Below are 21,676 nucleotides of genomic sequence, written 5' to 3' on the forward strand. Positions count from 1 at the left end.
CTACTATCCTTGACTGGCCCTAATCTTACTCTGGTCAGGTCTTTTATTTCTGACATACTGATAGAAAGCTTTAGGGTTTTCTTTAATCTTACCTGCCGAAGACTTCTCATGCCCCCTCCTGGCTCTTCTTGGCTCTCTCTTTAGGTCTTTCCTGCCTAACTTGTAACTCTAAAGTGCCCTAACTGAGTCTTGACGTCTCATCTTTACATAAGCCTCCTTCTTCCTCTTGACAAGAGACTCAACTTCTTTAGTAAACCATGATTCCTTCACTCAAGCACTTCCTCCCTGCCTGACAGGTACATATTTTTCACGGACACGCAGTAGCTGTTCCTTGAACAAGCTCCACATTTCAATTGTGCCTGTCCCCTGCAGTTTCCTTCCCATCGTTTGCATCTTCAGTCTTGCCTAATCGCATCATCATTGCCTTTCCCCCAGCTATACCTTTTGCCCTGCAGTATATACCTATCCCTTTTCATCGCTAAAATAAACGTAACTAAATTGTGGTCACTATCACCAAAGTGCTCGTCTACCACCAAATCTAACACCTGGCCTGGTTCATTACCCAGTACCAAATCCAATGTGGCCTCACCTCTTGGCCTATCTACATCCTGTGTCAGGAAACCCTTCTGTGCACATTGGACGAAAACTGACCCATCTAAAGTACTTGAATTTTTCAGTCAATATTTGGAATGTTAAAGTCCCCCATAACAAGTACCCTGTCACTCTCGCCCCTATCCAGAATCATCTTTGCAATCCTTTCCTCTACATCTCTGGAGCTTTTCAGAGGCCGATAGAAAACTCCCAACAGGGTGACCTCTCCTTTCCTGTTTCTAACTTCAACCCATACTATCTCAGTAGACCACCCCCTCTTTTACCACCTTCCCTGTTCTTACTGAAACATCTAAACCCTGGAACCTGCAACAACCATTCATATCCTTGCTCTATCCATGTCTCTGAAATCCCCACAATATCAAAGCCCCAGATACAACCCATGCTGCAAGTTCATCCACCTTATTTCGAATGTTCATGGCGTTGAAGTAAACACACTTCAAACCACCTTCCTGCCTTCTGATGCACTCTTGCGACCTTGAAACCTTATTTTGGACCTCACTACTCTCAACCTCTTGTACAGTGGAGCTACAATTTGGGTTCCCATCCCCCTGCTGAATTAGTTTAAACCCTCCCAAAGAGCATTAACAAATATTCCCCCCAGGATATTAGTACCCCTCTGGTTCAGGTGCAGGCCATCTCATTTGTAGAGGTCCCACCTACCTCTGAATGAGCCCAAATTATCCAGGTATCTGAATCCCTCCCTCCCTGCACCATCCCTGTAGCCACATGTTCAACTGCTCTCTCTCTCTCCCTATTCCTCACTTCGTTAGTACATTAACTCTGATTTCTCCCCACACATGCTGCCAGACCTGCTGAGACAAAAGGATGTCTTGTACTTATATAATGCCTCCCATGATTTTAGAACTTCCCAAAGCATTTTACAGGCAATGAATTACTTTCTGAAGTACTGTTGTAATGTAGGAAATTTGGCAATCAGTTTGTTCACAAGAAGTTCCCAAGACACTAAAGGGTTACAGGAGGCCCCTGATTTCCAAATGTTCATGCTTTGGGAAATGATCCCTTACAGAGGTCTAATTTTAAAGACACGATGTACAAACATTTCCTGTACTTAGGAATGCCTCCTTTATGTTGTCTGCATTATCTTTCTTTCTCACAAATAAACTTGTGAACTGACTCCAGAACGGAACCCATTCACAACCTGGGAGCGGCCTGTAAATTGTTTGAATGATAATAGTTGCAGGGTAATTGAGGGATAGGCAACAAAACTGTTGGCCTTTGATTTTCATCTGTCTATTCAAAGGCTTCATCAATTTGCAAATGTAATTCTCTGTCCAGTCTGAGATTGTTCGATATGCCCCCAGTCTTTAATCTCCCTCAACTCCTATTTTCCAAGAATTTGTGTTCCAACACTTCTAACGTCTTATGTATCCCAGGTTTCCTTAGCGCTCTCTCCTGTCACCGTTGTCTTCAGCTGCAAGGTTGTTTTCTTGCTCTTCACTGCATCTCTCCTCATTTAAGACAAAGCATACCTTAAATCATATCACTTTAACTGTTATTGGTTACCTTTCTTTGTATCTTTTTTATGTGGACGTTAATACAATTGTGATATTTTCTGAATTCTAACGACAGTTGCTTCTGCTAGTTCCATTTTCATGCATTCCTATGTTATAAGAAAGTTGCATAATAGCAGCACCGTTTAAACTCATAGAACCAGAATCGCATTATAACCACTACATGCTTTAAAAGTTTGCACTGTAGAAACAGTGTCCCCCAATTTGTCAATTGTATTCTAGTGAATTTGCATTGACGCAACATGCATTATAGAAGAACGACCGGTATGTTAACATTGTTGAAAACCATTGACAAATGACACCGAAAGCAAATTAGCTTATTGTTACTGTTGCTGTTTGTGGGATGTTGTTGACTTAAAGCAGCCTGTGGAATGCAATGCACTGCCTGGAAATGTGGAGACAGGTTCAATTGAGGCATTCAGGAGGGGCACTGTGAGGTTGTTTGGATAAAAATGGTGTGCAGGGATATAGGGAAACGTCTGGAGATTGCCACTAGGTTACCTGATGCGGACACGATCAGCCAAATGGCCTCCTTCCATGCTGTATTCTGAGCTTATGCCTTCGTAACAAATATAGCCTCACGTGTAAAGTTATGTGACGTACGGCTGCATGTAAAGGCAAATTGTTCTTTTCCTAAAATTAAAGTTTTGCTCTTGGATTTCTGTCTTGTTTTGCAGACTGTTCCTCTGAGTGCCGTCGGAAAGCCTGTACCCCCACTGGCAAGTGCTGTCATGATGAATGCCTGGGCACTTGCACAGAGCCTGGCAGCGCGGCAAAGTGTGTGGCGTGCCGACACTACTACTACAACGGTGTGTGCATCCCCGATTGTCCCCCTGGCACCTACAGGTTTGAGGCCTGGCGCTGCATTACCTTCTCTTTCTGTCAGATGCTGCACAATGAATGCAAACCTTCCAAGGAGACCGAGTGCACCCGATATGTCATCCACAACGGAGAGTGCATGCCTGAATGTCCTTCAGGATACATAGTGAATTCTTCCAGGTAAGGGCACGCTGAGGAACTAAGCCAAATAGTCAAACGGATTTGGTGAGTTAATTGTCAATGATCTCTGACAATAAATAGATAAATAGATTGTTGAAAATCATTGCTACTGACGTCAAAATGTGATGATAGTACAAATACAAAGAAGAAACTGTAATGCCTAACATAGAACATCCCCTAAAATGAAGATAGTGTGAAAAAAACTAATATTGTGTAATTATGAATACTTCAGTTACAAACAGTCATGATCCCTAGGCGCCTCTGATTTGCAGACCAATAGTAAAAGGTTTATTCGACTTAAAATGCAAAGTGCGGTTGATCTTTCTACTGTTATTTTGCAACATGTTGTAATCCTGACCAAACATAAAAATATTTACACGATCTGCATATGTTTTCTTCTTTATTGCTTTTTTTTTGCGAGAGATTGTGAAGAGCAGAAGTAGTAACTGCTTCCAAAGCTTCCTGTAGAGGAAAGAAAGAGCTTTTATTTCTATCTTGCCTTCTGCAATCCAAGGGCATGTCAGAATAGTTTGTTGAATTGGTGCTAAAACTCTGCAGGACATCCTCATGCCATCTAGAGCCAATGAAGTAGTCTTTGAAAGTGTGGTCACTGTTGTAGGAGAAGGGTTCTTAACAAGGGGTCCGCCAAAATAACCAGAGAATGAATAAAATGTGGCAGTCCACTTGTGCTGAGCTCTCCCTCTCCCCCCCCTCCCCCCTCTCCCCCTCTCCCCCCTCTCCCCCTCTCTCCCTCTCTCGCTCTCTCTCTCATTAAGCCAACAGCCTGTAACTGAGCATCACTGCTCTCTCAGGCACTGAAAGATCTACTGCTGAAACCTGCCCTGACAGACCTCACCTGAGGCTCAATCTGGCATCTGCACCAATTAAGCAAAGCAAAATAAAATATAGATCGTAATTATACTGGGAGATAATGACATTGTGACCAGCAGGTTATTACTCCAGATGCAAAAACAGAGGTTGCTGGAAAAACTCAGCAGATCCGGATGCATCTTTGCAGAGAAATCAGAGTTAACATTTTGGGTCCGGTGACCCCTGCCGCAAACTTTAGTAATCCAGACACCCAGGCTAATGTTCTGGGGAGATGGATTTACATCTCATCACTGTGGCTTGTGGGATTTAAATTCTAATAGATAGTTTAGAATATGAAGCTGGTCATCCATCATGCCCTGTTCACAAATGAAAGAAAATCTGTCATTTTCACCTGACCGGCCTACACCTGATTCCAGACCTACAGAGATGTAATTGTACTCTGAAATGCTAGTCACTCAGTACAAGGGCAATTAGGGATGGACAAGTAGTACTGGCTTGGTCATTAAGATGCGTACCCCATGAAAGAATAAAGGAGATATAAATAGGTAGAAATGTTCATTAGAAAATAATGCTTTTGTTGAATTTCGTGACATTTTTTGTAACAGTCACAGGACCACAGAAAGGTAAAGGTTGAAAAACCCAAGATAGGAAACTGTTGCATTGTAACCTTAACACTGTGTTCAGAATGAGACAGAGAGGAATGTATCTAAGTTTACTGCTGATAGAAAGTTAGCTGGAATCTAAGTTGTGAGAAGGACGCGAATACATAATGCAGAGGAAGTGAAAGCTTATATACTTTAGTCAAGAGAATAGAAAAGGTGAATATATTTTAAAAGATGGGAAACTACGAAAGGTTAATGTTCAGAGTAACCTGGATGTACTCAAACAAGGAGTACTAAATGTTTAGAAAACAATTAATGCTTGCCGATCACAGCAGGTCACATTTGTGTGCACTCGCTCTCTAAATGGATGCTCTCTGACCTGCTGTGATCTCCAGCATTAGTTGTTTTCAGTACAGATTCCAGCATCTGCAGTCATTTGCTCATACATGCAGGTACAGTAGCAGTTAAGAAGGAAACTGGAATGTTGGCGTTTATTTATGGCAATTGGAGTCAAAGTGTGTGAAACTCTTGCTACCATTGTGTGGAGCTTTATTGAGACTATTGTTGGGATACAGCAAACCTTTTTGGTTTCTTTAGCTAAGAAAAGCTAGACTTTGATTGGAGGTGATGCTGTGAAGATTTACCAGAAAACTAGTTCCTGGGATGTGAGCCTTAGTAAATTGGTCCTATGCTGTCTGGAATTTAGCAGAATGAGAGATGACCTCATTAAGGCATTTAGAATTCTGAAGAGGCTTGACAGGGTAGATACTGAGAGCTAGTCTCCTTGGTTAAGGAATGTAGAACATGGATGCCCAGTCTCGGGAGAGATGAGAAATTTCACCTCCGTATCACTTCCAACTCAAGTGTATCCTTCAAGTCCTGCGCACTGAACTCCAGGTATGGTCACACCAAAGTGCAGTTGTAACAAGGCTTTCTTATTCTTGTTCTCTTGCAGTAATTTGCCTTGCTAATTAATTGCTGTACCTGTGAGCTAACTTTCTACGCTTGTTTGGATACTTCAGTATCTTAAATTTAAAATTGTCACCCTTATAATTTTTCCACTTTATGACAACAAATTACCTCTCTCCATAGCATCCATGTTCCTCTGACTGCGCATGCGAACACACAACATCTACCACACTACCCATGTCACATCATTAAAAATCTCGGGTAACTTTGTCAGATTGATCTCCCCTTAACACAGCCATTTTGATCGTCTCTATCAGTTTTCCCACTCTTGATGTCAAGCTGACAGGCCTGAGAATCATGGTTTATCCTTTGGTTCATTCTTAATCAACAATGTCACATTTGCAAACCTGCAGTCCCCAGGACTAATCCTCTGTTGAGAGAGGCCTGAAAAAAAATTCTGTGATTTGTTCCCTTACATCCCTCAACAATCTCGGATGCACCCCATCCAGGCCCAGCAATCTGTCTTCCTGGAGTGCTGCCAGCCTTTTTATCACCTCTTCTTTATCTATCATCATACTGCTCAGTTGCTCAAAGTTCACATTTTCAATTGGGCCATAGGTGACATCTCCTAATTTGGTAAAGACAAAAACAAAATATTCATATAGTACCTCTGCCATATCCTTTGCTTTCACTGAGCAGCTTACCCTGCCTGTTCCTTATGGGCTCCACTTCATCCTTCACTTTTTGTTTTACTGTTAATATGGTTGAAGAACATTTTACTATTTGTTTTAGTGCAGCTTGCCACCCTTTCCTCTTGCTCCCTCTTAGCCTGAGCCTCTGTCCTGCATTTGAAATACTCTCCCTGATTTCTTTTGCTGTTATTATTCCAATGTGCATCACATGCCTTCTTTTTTCTTCCTTATTTTCTCATCTTGATACCACGTAATTATTGCTCATGGGTATGTACCCAACTTCTACCCAATTTATCTCTCTTTTGAAATTCTCCAACTTTTCATCCACTGTTTATCCACAAAAATGCATTTCTAGTCAATGTACTCAACTTCAACTTTTAGACCCTTAAATTCTGCCTTTCCCAGTTTGGGATCTTTATTATTGACTGATTTTTATCCTTTTCTCGCATAATATTGAACCTTATTATGGCTGCGATTGCTATTTCCCAAATAGGCCCCCATTCTGATGGTTTACAGTTGGCCTGTCTCATTTCCTAGGTGCAGATCCCGAATTGCTCCCTTCCTTGTAGGATTAGAAATGTACTGTTCTAGAAGGTTCTCATACACACGTTGCAGAGATTTCTTCATTTCCATGCCCTACACTTTTTTTTTCCCAGTCTTACCCAATGGTAATTGAAATCACCAATTATTACAACTTTACTTGTCCTGCAGATTTTCATAACCTACTTACAAATGCTGTCTTCTACTTCCCATCATTTGGGGATCTGTAATAAATACCCAATAAGGTCACTGCTGCCTTCCTGTTTCTCACCTCCAACCATACAGCTGATAATTCAGGGACTACATCTCATACAAGGACAGTGATACTATTTCTGTCCAAGTTTGCTACATCTCCTCCCTTTTTACTCACCCTGTTTCTGCTAAAAAAAACCCCCTAGATGTTACATATCCAGTCCTGTTCTGTTTTGAGCCATGTTTCTGACCATGCTACCATGTCACACCTGAGAGTAATTTCTCCTTTCAGTTCCCCAGTTTTGTTTGCTATGCTCCATGCATTTACGTTCTAACAATTTAACCCTGCCCTTGTTTCTTTCTTGCCTATCGGAAGATGACCATTGCTTTTATTCACTGTCAACACTTATGCCTTCCCTCTCTTCCTTTTCTTCTTTCTCCACCTCTCTTTTGCCCTCTCTGGCACTTCTAAAACTTGACCCATTAGTCAACCCACCCCCCTGCCTTACAAGTTTAAATTCACCCCCACTACACTAGTTACTCGCTCAGCCAGGAGATTAATTCCTTTTCTTTTTCATATTTTTATCAAAGCCTTAACTGTTTGGGTTTATCTGGTGAAATGTCTTCAGGTTGTTTTGTTCATTTTAAGAATGTTACATAAAATGTTATATATCAATGTCAATTCTAAATATTTTTAATTTCGAGACATGTCATTTGTTCTTATTTCCTTTTTAACTTTTGGTTTGTGTGAATGCTGTTGATGAGCTAAAATGAGCTCATGTCTGTATTCAGGAGTAGACAATAGCTGTTTACAAACTGGGACAGTGTGAAGCGGTAAATGAAAGAGCTGGCCTCTCCGTGTATGGCAGTTCATCATTGACTCATAAATGGCAAATTAGTACTGTAGGACAGAGATGAAGCTGTCAGACTGTTGCAGGAGAGAAACAATCACAGCCTTTGTTCTCTTCCTAACAGCCCTGTGGGACTACCTACATCACAAGGACTGCAGTGGTTCAAGAACGTGGCTCACCACCACCTTCTCTCAAGGGCAGTCAGACATGGGCAGTAATTGCTGGCATTCTGACGATACCCTCTTCCCATGAAAGAATGAAAAAGATAACATCCTTTATGTGCAGTCCAATGACAAATTGAAGGGACTTTGTCACAGTTGATGAGATTTTGTTATTCACAAATGAGTCAGAGTTGACAATATTTAAACCTTAGAGGTAAAAACAATGACTGCAGATGCTGGAAACCAGATTCTGGATCAGTGGTGCTGGAAGAGCGCAGCAATTCAGGCAGCACCCGACGAGCAGCAAAATCGACGTTTCGGGCAAAAGCCCTTCATCAGGAATAAAGGCAGAGAGCCTGAAGCATGGAGAGATAAGCTAGGGGAGGGTGGGGGTGGGGAGAGAGTAGCATAGAGTACAATAGGTGAGTGGGGAAGGGGATGAAGGCGATAGGTCAGGGAGGAGAGGGTGGAGTGGATAGGTGGAAAAGGAGCTAGGCAGGTCGGACAAATCCGGACAGGTCAAGGGGACAGTCCCCCACCTCATCCTAGTTTCAAACTTCCAGTCCCCTTGACTTGCCCTGACTTGTCCGACCTGCCTAGCTCCTTTTCCAACTATCCACTCCACCCTCTCCTCCCTGACCTATCACCTTCATCTCCTTCCCCACTCACCTATTGTACTCTATGCTACTCTCTCCCCACCCCCACCCTCCTCTAGCTTATCTCTCCACGCTTCAGGCTCTCTGCCTTTATTCCTGATGAAGGGCTTTTGCCCGAAACGTCGATTTTGATGCTCGTCGGATGCTGCCTGAATTGCTGTGCTCTTCCAGCACCACTGATCCAAAATATTTAAACCTTTGTGAAGTCCTATCCCTTCACACTTTACAAAACATTGTTCGCCAGTCACTGAATCTAACCATCTTCCCTTGACATTCAATGACATTACCATTGTGTCATTCCCCACGATGACATCTTGGGGATTACCACTGACCAGAAATCTAACTGGACCAGTGAAAACAAGAGCAGGTTAGAGGCTGGGAGTTTGACAGCTCGAAAATCATCTCCTAACTCTCCCAAGTCTAGTCACTATGTACTTGTCTTGTTTCTCTTTAATGTATCCGTACTGTCGCACACTTCCTGTGGTCCTGAGTTCTACGTTCTCGCAACTTCCTCGGTAAAGATGTTTCCTGTAAATTCTCTGTGAAATACAGGATGATTATTGTATATCGATGGTGTTTGGTTCTTTTTCTGCAGTTGGAAACCTGTTTTGATATACACTCATTATAATCTATTAAATTTGTAATGGACTCTAAATCATCACCACTCAGCCACCTTTTGATCTGGCTGTGACACTGTCTCTGTCCCTCCCTCCCCCTCTCTCTCTCTCCTCTCTCTCTTTCTGGTTGTGTGTGTCTTTTTCTCTTTTTTTCTCATTGTGGCTCTCTCGCCCATTCTCATGCCACCTGCCTCTCTGTCCCGCTGTCCAACACCACCTCAGCCCCTGGGGGGCTTGCAACGTAAATCATACATGAACTCGTCAATTTGCAATTTTATCTCTCTTCCATTTTGTATGTGATTTAATTTGGAACAATGTTTAGGATTAACTTTTTGTTGTTAAGGCCTCCTGTCTATTAGAGAAGAGGTCTTGATTTAGAGTCATTAAGATGTGCAGCATTGAAGCAGATCCTTTGGTCCAACTCATCAATGCTGACCAGATATCCTAAACTAATCTAGTCCCAATTATCGGCACTTCACCATATCTCTGTAAACTCTTCCAATTCATATACCCATCCAGATGCTTTTTAAATGTTGTAATTCTACCTCTATCATTTCCTCTGGCAGCTCATTCCATACACGTACCACCCTCTGTGTGAAAAGGTTGCCCCTTAGGTCCCTTTTAAATTTTTCCCCTCTCACCTGAAACCTATGCCCCCTCGTTCTGGACTTCCCCACCCCAGGGAAAAGACTTTGTCTATTTATCCCATCCATGCCCCTCATGATTTTATAAATCTCTATAAGGTCACCCCTCAGCCTCCAACGCAGATATTGAGAGTTAAAGGAAGGACCAAATAGAGAGGTTGTGTGGTTTAGAGTAGGAATTGGAGTAGACTGTAGCAATTGAGCAGCTGTCTGAAGCTACGACTATGCTGTAATATTCGTGATTCCACATGAAAACAGTGGTGTTATTTGAACTATGGATGAATCCCACCTGAAAGGAGGTGCTTGCATTCGTAGTGTTCAAGGATATACAATGACAGCTTACCAAAATAAAATCCTTTTTATTTCCTTAGATGAAGAAAGCAAGGCCTACTGATCCTATAGTAAAAATATTATTGCTTGCTGCACAGCGTGTTCTGTTTGAAAATTCCTTTTCGGATTCTGTTTAAAAGGCAACATGACAACCTTTAATATTAATCTGAGCCTGCCATCATTCATGCGATACTGCACAAGCCAGAGATGTCTTGGTGACCCAGATGTTCTATTTCTGGATAATGGGAGTGACCAGTTCAACACAGATCATCATATCGAGCAGTCAATCCTCTTGACGTCCATTTATTCCAGACTAAAATATTTGAAACCATGTCATCCTGAAATTTCCCAAATCGTTTTGGTTAACCCTTTGCTATTCAGGCAAGACTGATTAAATTTCTATTCTCGGTCACTATAGGGTTTTTTAAAAATAATGATGATGGCAGAAATCATCTGCTACTCCTTCGACAGCTCCTTCCAAACCCATATCCTCTACGATCTGGGATATGGGCAGCTTGTACATAGGAATATCAGGGTCCCCTCCAAGACACAAACATCATCCTGACTTGGAACTATGTCGGCTTATTCTCTACTGTTGCTGTATCAAAACCCTACAAGTTCCCCCCTCACAGCATTGTGGGTGTCCCACACCCTGTGGACTGCAGTAGTTCACAAAGACAGCTAGCTAGCACCTTCTAAGGGTAATTAGGGAAGGCAGTAAATGCTGGCCCTGCCAGTGACATCCACAATCCATTAATGAATTTTAAAAAAGCACCATGGGGATACTTCTGTCATCACTATTAGATATATTGGAAACGCAGTTCCTACCATCACTCTGCTGAATGATCCGATATTTCTTGGGTAATTGGAGTGTATGTCAGAAGCTTTGGAAAAGGTGATTTCACCAAGCCTTCTCCGCAATATTCCAGAAGCTCTAACAAGATATCTGGCAGTACGCAGGAAAGCATCCACAGTTCATGGGTTTCCTTTTCGACCTTTCTTCTCCCAGATCTTGCACCAACATACATTTAGCTAATTTCTGCCAGCCTGAATTTTTTGTCTGCACAGACCTGAACAGTTAATGTGCCGGTCACAGCTCTGTATTGATTTGCAACTGAATTATACCAATGAGTCATCAACACAATGCTTCACTCATCAACACAATGCTTTGGTGCATCCATTAAATTCATAGTCATAGATACGTACACCACAGAAACAGCCACTTCAGTCCAACCCATACGTGCCAAATAGATATTCTACATTAATCTAGTCTAATTTGCCAGCACTTGGCCCATATCCCTCTAAACCCTTCCTATTCATATAACCATCCAGATTCCTTTTAAATGTTGTAATTTTACCAGCCTCCACAACTTCCTCTGGCAGCTCATTCCATATACACACTACCCTCTGCATGAAAACGTTGCCTCTTCGGTCCCTTTTAAATCTTTCCGCTATCACCTTAAACCTATGCCGTCTATGTTTGGACTCTCCTACCCTGGAAAAAGACCTTGACATTTCACCCAACACATGCCTCTCATGATTTTGGAAATTTCTGTAAGGTCACCCCATATCCTCTGATGTTCCAGGAAAACAGCCCCAACCTATTTAATTCCCATAGTGTTAGGTGCATTAGTCAGAGGGAAATGGGTCTGGGTGGGTTACTCTTCGGAGAGTCGGTGTGAACTGGTTGGGCCAAAGGGCCTGTTTCCACACAGGGAATCTAATCTATTTCGACTCTCCTTATAGCTCAAACCCTGCAACCCTGGCAACATCCTTGTAAATCTTTTCTGAACCTTTTCAAGTTTCTCAACATCTTTTCTATAGCTGCGAGACTAGAATTAAATGTGGTATTCCAAATGTCCTGTATAGCTGCAACATGATCTCCCAACTCCTATATTCAATACTCTGACCAAAAAAGGAAAGCATACCAAATGCCTTCTTCCCTAACCTGTCTACCTGCCACTCGACTTTCAAGGAACTATGAACTTGCACTCGAAGGTCTCTTTGTTCAGCAACACTCTCCAAGACCTTACCATTAAGTGTATTAGTCCTGCTCTGATTTGCCTTTCCGAAATGCAGCACCTCACATTTATGTAAGTTAAACTCCATCTTTGAGGTGGAAAGGTAGGGTGGACCTATTGGTCTCCTATTGCGAGTTTTATTTTTTTAAATAATCTTTGTAACAACATTGATTTGAACTTAGTTGTAACACTACTCTCTCCCTCCCAAAAACAAGTTCAGGTGGACCTCCATTTACCATTTGATATGGACGACTGAAGGTGTGTTTAACTTGCATAGTGTCTGATCTGGATCATTGAAACAGCACCATCTGTGACTTGGGTCAGCTGGGGATGGTTTTTTTTTTATTTGGCAGGCTTTGATGCTGTGCTTCAACCTCCAGCTGGCAATATCCATCTAAATAGGTGCCTCATCAGTGAGGATTATTTAACTACGCGATAGACAGCTCCTGCTGGCTGATCAGAGTGCTGTTGGCAGTGGCTGTGTGTAATGTCTGTGACCTTAATTGCACTGCTGAAGGAGATCTGCAGCTATGCAGCTCCCACATAACAACATGCACAGTTCCTATCAACATCGCATGTTGCTTTCTTTAAAAGAAGAAAAATAGGTTCTTGTGCATTTATTTATTCAAATCTTTACACACTGCCCTTTTATAGTTCAGCAGTTTCTTCAGTACTCCCATCTCAGCTTTGCCTTACCTTGATCAGTAAATTTAAAATCTAGTCACCCTGGGCTGGCGAGATCCTAAGTCCACTCATTGATTTGTGGAAGGTTGCTGTGACCCCGTTAAAGGGGCAAGAGGTAATATTACCCACAGCAGCCTTTGGGGCTAAGGATATTCCTCTGAACTTGCACTCTGCACTGGATCTAGCAAGAATTCTGTGGGTTTTGGGAGGTCTGCTGAGTGTAAAATCACAGTTGGCTTTGACCTATTCCTATGGCTGATGAGTTGCCACTCAGGCAAGAGGCATTGGGCTTTTGGCTGAGGAGCCAGGATGAAATGGTGCCTTGATGTCAGCAAGGTATGGTACTTTCTCACAGGTTGGAGTGATGGGTATTTGAGGGGATGAGGGAGTGAGTGGGTGAAGCCTCCAATAGCACAGAACGGCCACTGGTGTTTAACACCAGATTTGTGCCCTACTTTGGTAGTGGATTTTCTCCTGCTTTTATTTCCCGCTGGTGCTGCGTCCTGATTTGATTATTGTTGCCTCTTGCTGTCTAATTAAAGCAGATTTATGCTGTCTGCTTCTGCCATTAAGACTTTGAGTAAATGCTCCAGTATCTATGCAGCTGGCAAAAGAAACCAATTTTTATCCCTTTGACCAGTGTCAGATTCTCAACTTACTGCTCACACTCATCCCTGGTCTCTTTTATTTTCCACTGTTGAGTTTTTTTTAAGAGCATCTATTCTCAAAATCATAAATTATTAGTCTTGTATATATTTTACCAGATGATCATATATCAGATCCAGTCCCTGATAAAGGCCTCTTTACAAAACCACGATTGTATTTAATTGAAAGGAGTCTGGGGAAGGTTAGGGTGGGCTGCAGTTTAATGGTGTAATTTCACTTCTTTCCAGAAAATGATTACAAGCTAGGCTTTAGGGAAATTTAGTACCTATACAGCCCGAAACACTCAGTTGCGGTTTGAGTTAACAGCTGCATCAGCCATCCCTAAGGTTGGTAAGGGAAATATTGACTTGGGATCTTCTTTGGCTGTTGGTGAAATGCATTTGCATTTCAAAATTAAAACCCAACCAGTTTACAACCATTTGATTTACCATGTTTCATTTGTGTTGTCGCTCACATAAATCGGACGTTAAAGAGGTGCAAGTGGCATGCCTGGCAGTGACAGTATTAAACTTGGTCCTCATGGTAATGGAAAAACATGCTTTGACTTAACCCTGCGAGGTCCTGAGGGGTCTGGACAGGGTAGATGCGGCAAGCGTGATTTCTCTTGTGGGAGAATTTAGAAGTAGGATTGCTGTTTAAAACTTAGGGATTCCTCGTTAAAATTGAGCTGAGAAGAAATTCTTATTCACTGAGCACCTTTGACTCTTTAAAACGCTCTTCCTTGAAAGGTTATGGAGACCAAGTCTGTGATTATGAGAAGGTAGAGGTGAATGGATTACTATTGAGAAAAGTGGGTGAAAGGTTATTGAGGGTAAGTGGGAATGGGGAGTAATTGGATCAGCCATGACAGTACGTGGAGCAGGCTTGAGGGGCCAAGTGGCCTGCTTCTGCTTCTACTTCAAATATTTGTATTGTAAAGGATTTTACAGCCAATAAAATTCTTCTTGGAATAGTCAATGATATAATGTAGGAAATGGGGCAACCAATTTATGTCAAACAAGTCCCATCTTAAATAACAATTATGATAATGAGCAGGTATTTCTTTTTAATGCTGTCAGTTGAGGGATAGCTATTGGCTGGCACTATGGGGAGAACTGCTCTGTCTTTCTTTGGCAGAGTAACATGGGATTACCTTGGGATCTGTTAAGTTCACCTATGAGGACACAGAAGGTAGCCTCTGTTCAACATACCATCCAAAAGATGGCTGTTCTGACAGTGGAGCATTCCCTCAGTACTGCACTGCAATGCCATCTGAGATTTTGCACTCAAGTCTCTGGAATGGGACTGAAACCCAAAGTTTCTGATACAAAGGGAAAGGTGGTGTCTACTAATGCACAGCTGACATAATCCCCTACTTGCTTATGATGTAGGGTGATATGGGAAAGGTACCAGTATCTCTCCAGCTGTGTCTTGACCAGAGTCAACACCATAAGTGAGTAAAAAGAATTGGGTAGTGGGGTCAGGATTGAATCCAAAGAATTAACACAGATGATCTGAGTGGATCAGTCTGGTGTGGCTGCTTGTAACTAAGGACAGCAGTAGTGAAGATGGAAACGTTTTTATTGGACTGAATTTTCATAACTTGTCAGGGTTTGATGTGATAATTAGAATTTATATTTCTAAATTAAGAAGAAAGGAATTTTGTTGCAACCTTTCCTCTTTCCAAGGTCAGGATGTGTTGTAGACAAGGCTATTCTCCTGGGACTGATGTAATGTGTGTATTTGGTTGATTTGTAGGTGACGGGGAATTTGTATCTACTGACACAATTTGTCTGGACTGATGAATAGCCAGGAAGTAAAGAAGTTGGAGAGAATTTCAAAGGGGTCTTCCTTGGTTCTTACAGATATAACAATTACATGATACTTTCAGCAAGGAAACAGTGAAAGTGTTTTGTACCATGAAGTGTAACCAGCCCTGTGACCAAGTTTGGGGACTAGTTAGATGAAGGTACAGTCACATGACCATTGGATAAAGGAGCAGAATTAGGCCGTTTGGCCCATTGCATCTATTGTACCATTCGATCATGGCTGATACTGTAAATGATGCAATAAATGACCAAGTAATTTGTTTCATGGTGTAGATGAGGGAGAATCTTGATGCGCATCTGACAGTAACCCCTTGTTTCCTTGCTGAAAGTATCATGTAATTGTTATATCCATAAGAACCAAGCAATGACCACCTTCAACTATAAATAAACTTAAGCATTGCCCCTTCATATTCAATGACATTACTGTCACTGAATCCCTACTATCAACATCTATGGGGTTACCATTGTCCAGACGCTGATGAGTGAGTAGCTCATCTCCATGCTACATATCATCCTGGTTTTGAACTATATTGCTGTTCCTTCACTGTTGCTGGGTCAGAACTGCTTCTCTAATGGAATTGTACATGTACCTACCTCCCCGTAGATTTTCAGTGGTTCAAGAAAGCAGCTCACCACCAACTGTTCAAGGGCAATTAGGAATGTGGAATAAAAGCTGGCATAGCCAGCAATCCCTACATCAAATAAATTCTTAAAATTCAACTTGAGCTGCTGGACCCCAGACTAAGAACCTCTTGTCAAAGATGTGACCTTTGGTAGCTCTCTGTCAATGCAGTGTTGAACAGCGTTCAAAGTAACTTGTTGCATACAAGGCACTTCACCTTGTTTCTGAGACAATGAGCTGCTGTGTGACCACCTTTACCTGAAAATTGAAATGTGATAACTGCATGGGCAGTGGTGTTTAATGAGACTATCTTCACTGTATAAAGCATGAATGGATATTAACTATGATACTTCTATTAATCTATGACGATTAAGGGGATGGATGAAGGATTCAGTTTTTTTCTTGGTATTGTTAATTGTTTTAGATTCACTGGCGGTTTCTTTCACACATTGCAGCAAAAAAAATGTGGGTTGGGTTATTTATTGCAGGACAAGTTGCAAATTTGTCCAGTTTAGAATATGCACTTTTGCTGGAAAATAAATGTCGTTGATTTGTGTCCCTGGGTGAATTGATTATTCTGGGGTTGGTTGGGTGCTGGATTGAGATGATGTTTTTCATTTTCTCTCCCTCTGGGTGTGTGTCTGGTTTCTGCCTGGCCGTTCCTCATTGAGGTCAGTAACTCTGTATGAGGGAATTCAGTGCAACCGCCTTGTGGTGAATTGCATCACATTTGAGTCCCAGTGCGTGCTGCATTTAATCCCGTGCACACTCTTTGCCTCTTCTCTCTGTTCTTACTTAAAAGCTCATTGTGTTATTTTACTCAGTTCCCACATCTAAGGAGCAGGAAGATTCCATCTGCCCGTAACTGCATGCATCTCCTCCTGCGGGCATTGTTGCTACTGAAACATTTAGCTAATTTGTGGTTTGTGACTAAGCAGTCTTAATTTAAACCAACTCCTGGATCAAACATCTGTGTAAGCTGTAAAACAAGGGGAGGAACTAAACCTCATTATGACTGGGACTGCAACTACCCCATGCACATTCTCCCTTTGGTTGGGGTAGGGTCTGTTAATTGGGGAAAGCCAAGTAAAATTTTATAATTCCTTCTCATTGAATTCGTTCATCCTGTCCATCTCTCTTATGGTGGACTCATGGTGCTGGCATTGAAATGTAACCTCCTGACTCCCCAAAGTTTGTCCACAAAACTCTTCACTGCTTGGATGAGTGTGGTTGCAACAATAATCAAGAAGCTCGACACCATTGAAGACAGAAGCAGCTGTCTGATTGGCACCCGATCCACCACCTTTAGCATTAAACCATTGCACCCCTGAGGTATAGTGGCAGTTGTGTGTACAATCTGCAAGACATACTAAAGCAACTCATCAAGGCTTATCCAACACTACGTTCCAAACCTGCAATTTGTAACACTTGGTAGGACAAGGGCAGCAGATGCATGGGGACACCACCACTTGCAAGTTCTTCTCCAAGCCATTCACAATCCTGACTTGGAATGATATCGCTGTTCTTTCAATATTGCTGGGTCAAAATCCTGGAACTCCCTCCCTAATGGTATTGTGGGTGTTTTTACACCAAATGGACTGTCGTGGTCCAAGAAGGCACAGTGGCTCATTAGTTAGCACTGCTGCTTCATAGTGCCAGGGACCCAGGTTCGATTCCGCCCTCGGGCTAAAATCTGTATGGAGCTTGTGCATTCTCTGTATGGGTTTTCTCCGGGTGCTCTGGTTTCCTCCCACAATCCAAAGATGTGCAGGTTAGGTGAATTGGCCATGATAAATTGTTCATAGTGTTCAGGAATGTGCAGACTAGGTGCATTAGACAGGGGTAAATGTAATGTAATAAGGTAGGGGAGTAGGTCTGGGTGGGTTACTCTTTGGAGGGTCGGTGTAATGGCCTAATGGCTTGTTTCCATACTGTAGGGATTCTATGATTCCAGGACAGCTCAGCAGCACTTTCTCAAGGGTAATTAGGGATGGGGAACAGATGCTGGTCTAGCCAGCACCTTTTTCGCATCTGGTTAACACATGCATTTTTAAAAGTAGGATCAGGAGAAGACTGTACAGCTTCTTGAAAGCTCTATCATTGTCTCGGAACATGGCTGATATTCCACCTTGATATCACTATCTTGTACCATCACCACATCCTTTAAAGCCCTTCGTATCTTAAAATCTGAGTGTCAGTCACAAATATATTCGCTGACTGAGTTTCTAAAATCCTCTAGGACAATGAGGTCCAAAGATGCAGAACCCTCTGGATGAACAAATTTCTCCTTATGTCACTTCTAAATAGCTGCCATCCCTCCGCCCAAAAAAAACATGTGTTTGTTCTTGGCTCTCAGGCTAGGGGAAACAGTCTCTCAGTGCTTACTCTGCTAAGCTCTGTCAGAATTTTACACATTTCAATCAGATTACCTTACGTTTTTCTAAACAGCAGGGGCATGGTCAGTACTCCAGGACATTGTAGATGATTGATTTACCAGCCTGGCTCACTTATAGAACAGCAGACTCGTCATAATGGATTTGGACTCTTCCCACTTTGCAGGTCTAAACAGGTTTGGCTGTCTTAGCTGGCCAGGCACTCTGGATCTCAGTGCTGTTAAGTTTAAGTTTAAGTGCATGTTTAAGTTGATAGGTTAGATGATTTTTCCTGGTTTTGCCTGGACCCACCCACATTTCTCAACAGCTCCCTGCCCTGTCTAGCCGGGATGGGACAAGTTGAAGGTTCAAGAGAAAGGATTGAAAAACTCATGCAGCTTTGTGCTTGTACCATCAAATTACAAATATTTCTCAGTCTGTGGATTGCTGCTGCTTTCGCCACCCATTTCAGTTAGGTCCTTTTTACCCCAGTTAGTTCCCATCTGCATAAGTTTCTGGAAAACTGACTCTTGTCCCCAGTTCCACAAAGAATGAGCACCTGCATTTGTATAGCATCTCTGCACTCAAATGTTTCCAAACCTTATAAGGATGAGAAAAAGTAAGCAGCAAGGTAGAGGCGAATTAGGAAGACTGGGTGAATAAATCAGTGAGGAGGTTTTGAGTAAGGTCTTGATGGAGAAATTGAAGTTTGTGGATTTCCACTTATTTTGAGAATGTTGTGGGCTGTGGTCCAGGTTTTATGAGCAGTCCCGTCCTCTATATATTTAAGACCCCTGGGGTTTGCAAAGCTGCCAATTTGCATCAATCTATTTGGAGCTGTTCCAGTTGCATTACTATAGAACAGTTTAATCTGCTTTTGTGAATGTCAGACAGGAACATCTCCTTCTTAGGAACAGGTCTGAGCTGTTGAGCAAGCTTGCTTACTTACATAATCGAGTTTTTTTTAGACTCTCATTTTATTGGCTGCAGCATTACAGAGTTGTTGACCACTTGGTGACGTTAACTGCTAGTTAATGTCTCACTGTTGCTTCCAAAATGAACTGCTGATGGTGGAGATGGGAGGTTTTTTTTATTGCAGTCTTTTCATTATTAAGCTGTGCAGTTGATTTTCAGCAATATTGGAACAAATATCAGAATTAGAGCATTACATTAATCTCTCACCTTGCCTTTCACAGCAGTCAGAGCAATCAGCAGGCCTCCAACCTCAGCACAACAATTCGAGCCTTAATCTCAAAGTCTAACCTTTATCCCATTCTGTTCCTTATCTCTCCCCCCCCCCCCCCCCCCCCCCCCCGAATGCAACAACCCCGCATCCTTTACTTAGCCATTGCTAGCTGTGCCTTCAGCCCACGAGGCTGATTACTCTGGAATTCCCTCAGAAAGCCTCTGCTTCTCGTTTCTTCTCCTTTTGTCACTGGTTAAAGAGTTGGATTTTAAACAATCTTTTGGTCTTTAATCCTCAGCCATGGTTTAGTTGGTCTGCTCTTCTATTAGTGAGCAAAGCTGGTAAATCAATCATCTGCAATGTCCTGGAGTACTGACTGTCCTTGCTGTCTAAAAGAGCATCAGTTAATCTGATTGAAATATATAAAATTCTGAGAGTGCTTAACAGAGAAAGCACTGAGAGACTGTTTTCCCCTGGCCTACTTGCCAGGAACAAATACAGCCATGGTTCAGTTGTTACTTTGCATCACGTGGTTTCTGAGTTCATGTCCAGGGCCTGAGCACAATAATCAAGGCTGGCACTTCAGTGCAGTGCTGAGAGAATGCTGCATTGTCTGAGATATCCCGTTGCACAAGAGTTGTTAAACTGAAGCCTTGGTTGTGATCATAGGTGCACTTGGAACACTATCTTGAAGGGGAGTTCCCCTTGTATTGGAAACTATACGTATCCCTCAAGCAACTCGATAAAAACAGATTATCTGGTGACCCACGTTGCTTTTGTGATGAAATTAGATGCTACATATTATACATTACAATAGTGTGGAGAAAACTTGAAAAATATAATGTTGGCAGGAAGGAATTTTGTGACATCCTGATCTTGTGCACTTTATTCTTTATTAATTGCAAGCCTTTTTTTTGTGAAACGCCTTGAGACTTTACAGCACACTACAGGCCCTTCAAAGGGAGGGACTTTGGCTACTGAGGTAGAGAAACAACTGTCAGGCTGTTAAGGAACAGAAAAAGTCATATTGGACTTGAAACATTAATTCTGTTTCTCCACAGATGCTGCCAGAATGGCTGACTTTCTCCAGCACTTTCTGCTCTTATTTCATATTTTCAGCATCTGCAATATTTTGCAGTTGCCTGAAGTTCCTTATTACTGAAACAATTCCAGTAATTTTTTTAAATAGTCCATTATGGGATGTGGACATCGCTGGTTGGGTCAGCATTTACTGCCCATCCCTGACTGCTCAGAAGACAGTAAAGAGTCAACCAGATTGCTGTGGGTCTGGTGTCACATGTAGGCCAGGCCAGGTAAGGATGGTAGATTTCCTCCCCTGAAGGGAACCAGATGGGTTTTTATATGATGAGATTTTTCATGCCAGATTTTTTGAATGGTGGGATTTAAAACCATGCCCCCAAAACATTAGCCTATGGTTCTGGATTTGTAGTCCTATCCAGTGAAATTGATCCTGCGCCACCACCACTCCCCAGAAAATTCTCTATATTATGCTCTCCAAGGCCTTGATGTTTTTTCTAAAGTGCAATGCCCTGAATTGAAGACAATACTCTCGGGCTATCTAGTTTTAGAAAGATTTAGCATTGCTTCCTTGTTTAGTACTCTGTTAATCAAGGCAAAGATATTACATGTGTTTTTAACAACCTTCTTAATTTGTTCTGCTATGTTCATAGACATACTATGCACATCTCTGGGCTTCTCTGTTCACCTACTCCCTTTAAAATTGTACCATTTAGTTCACTTTGCTTTTCCTCCTGCGTCCTACTAGAATGACTCACTTCACACATTTCTGCATTAAATTTTATCTTCCATATGTCTGCCCGTTTCACCAGTCTGCTTGTGCCCTCCTAAAGTCTGTTACCATTCTTGTTTACTGCAGTTCCAAGTTTGGTATCATTGGCAAACTTTGTAATCATGTCCCTATAGTCCCAAGTCCAGGTCATTAAAATACAGGTCTCCCAAAAGAGAAGTGGTTGTGATACTAATCTCCGTGACACTACTGTACAGGACTGCTTCCCACTTATTTGAGAAACAGCCATTCATTGGTGCTCTCAGCTTTCTCTCCTTTAGTGAATTGTGTATCCATTCTCCTGACACCCCAATCATCTCATGGGCTTTGAAATAATGTGGT

At 42.1% G+C, this 21,676-nt stretch overlaps 1 protein-coding gene across 3 annotated transcripts in view; it reads left to right on the top strand.

Moving 5' to 3' along the window:
• LOC122565433 (insulin receptor-like) overlaps positions 1-21,676 on the top strand; it is a 260,534-nt gene that overhangs the window by 171,621 nt on the left and 67,237 nt on the right. For all 3 annotated transcript variants that reach the window (XM_043721409.1, XM_043721410.1, XM_043721411.1), the window contains one exon: positions 2,822-3,143. In XM_043721409.1, coding sequence (XP_043577344.1) covers positions 2,822-3,143 — 322 coding nt within the window. The remainder of the gene's footprint in view (positions 1-2,821; positions 3,144-21,676) is intronic.

Source organism: Chiloscyllium plagiosum, chromosome 31 (assembly GCF_004010195.1).
Source record: "Chiloscyllium plagiosum isolate BGI_BamShark_2017 chromosome 31, ASM401019v2, whole genome shotgun sequence".
Taxonomy (NCBI): domain Eukaryota; kingdom Metazoa; phylum Chordata; class Chondrichthyes; order Orectolobiformes; family Hemiscylliidae; genus Chiloscyllium; species Chiloscyllium plagiosum.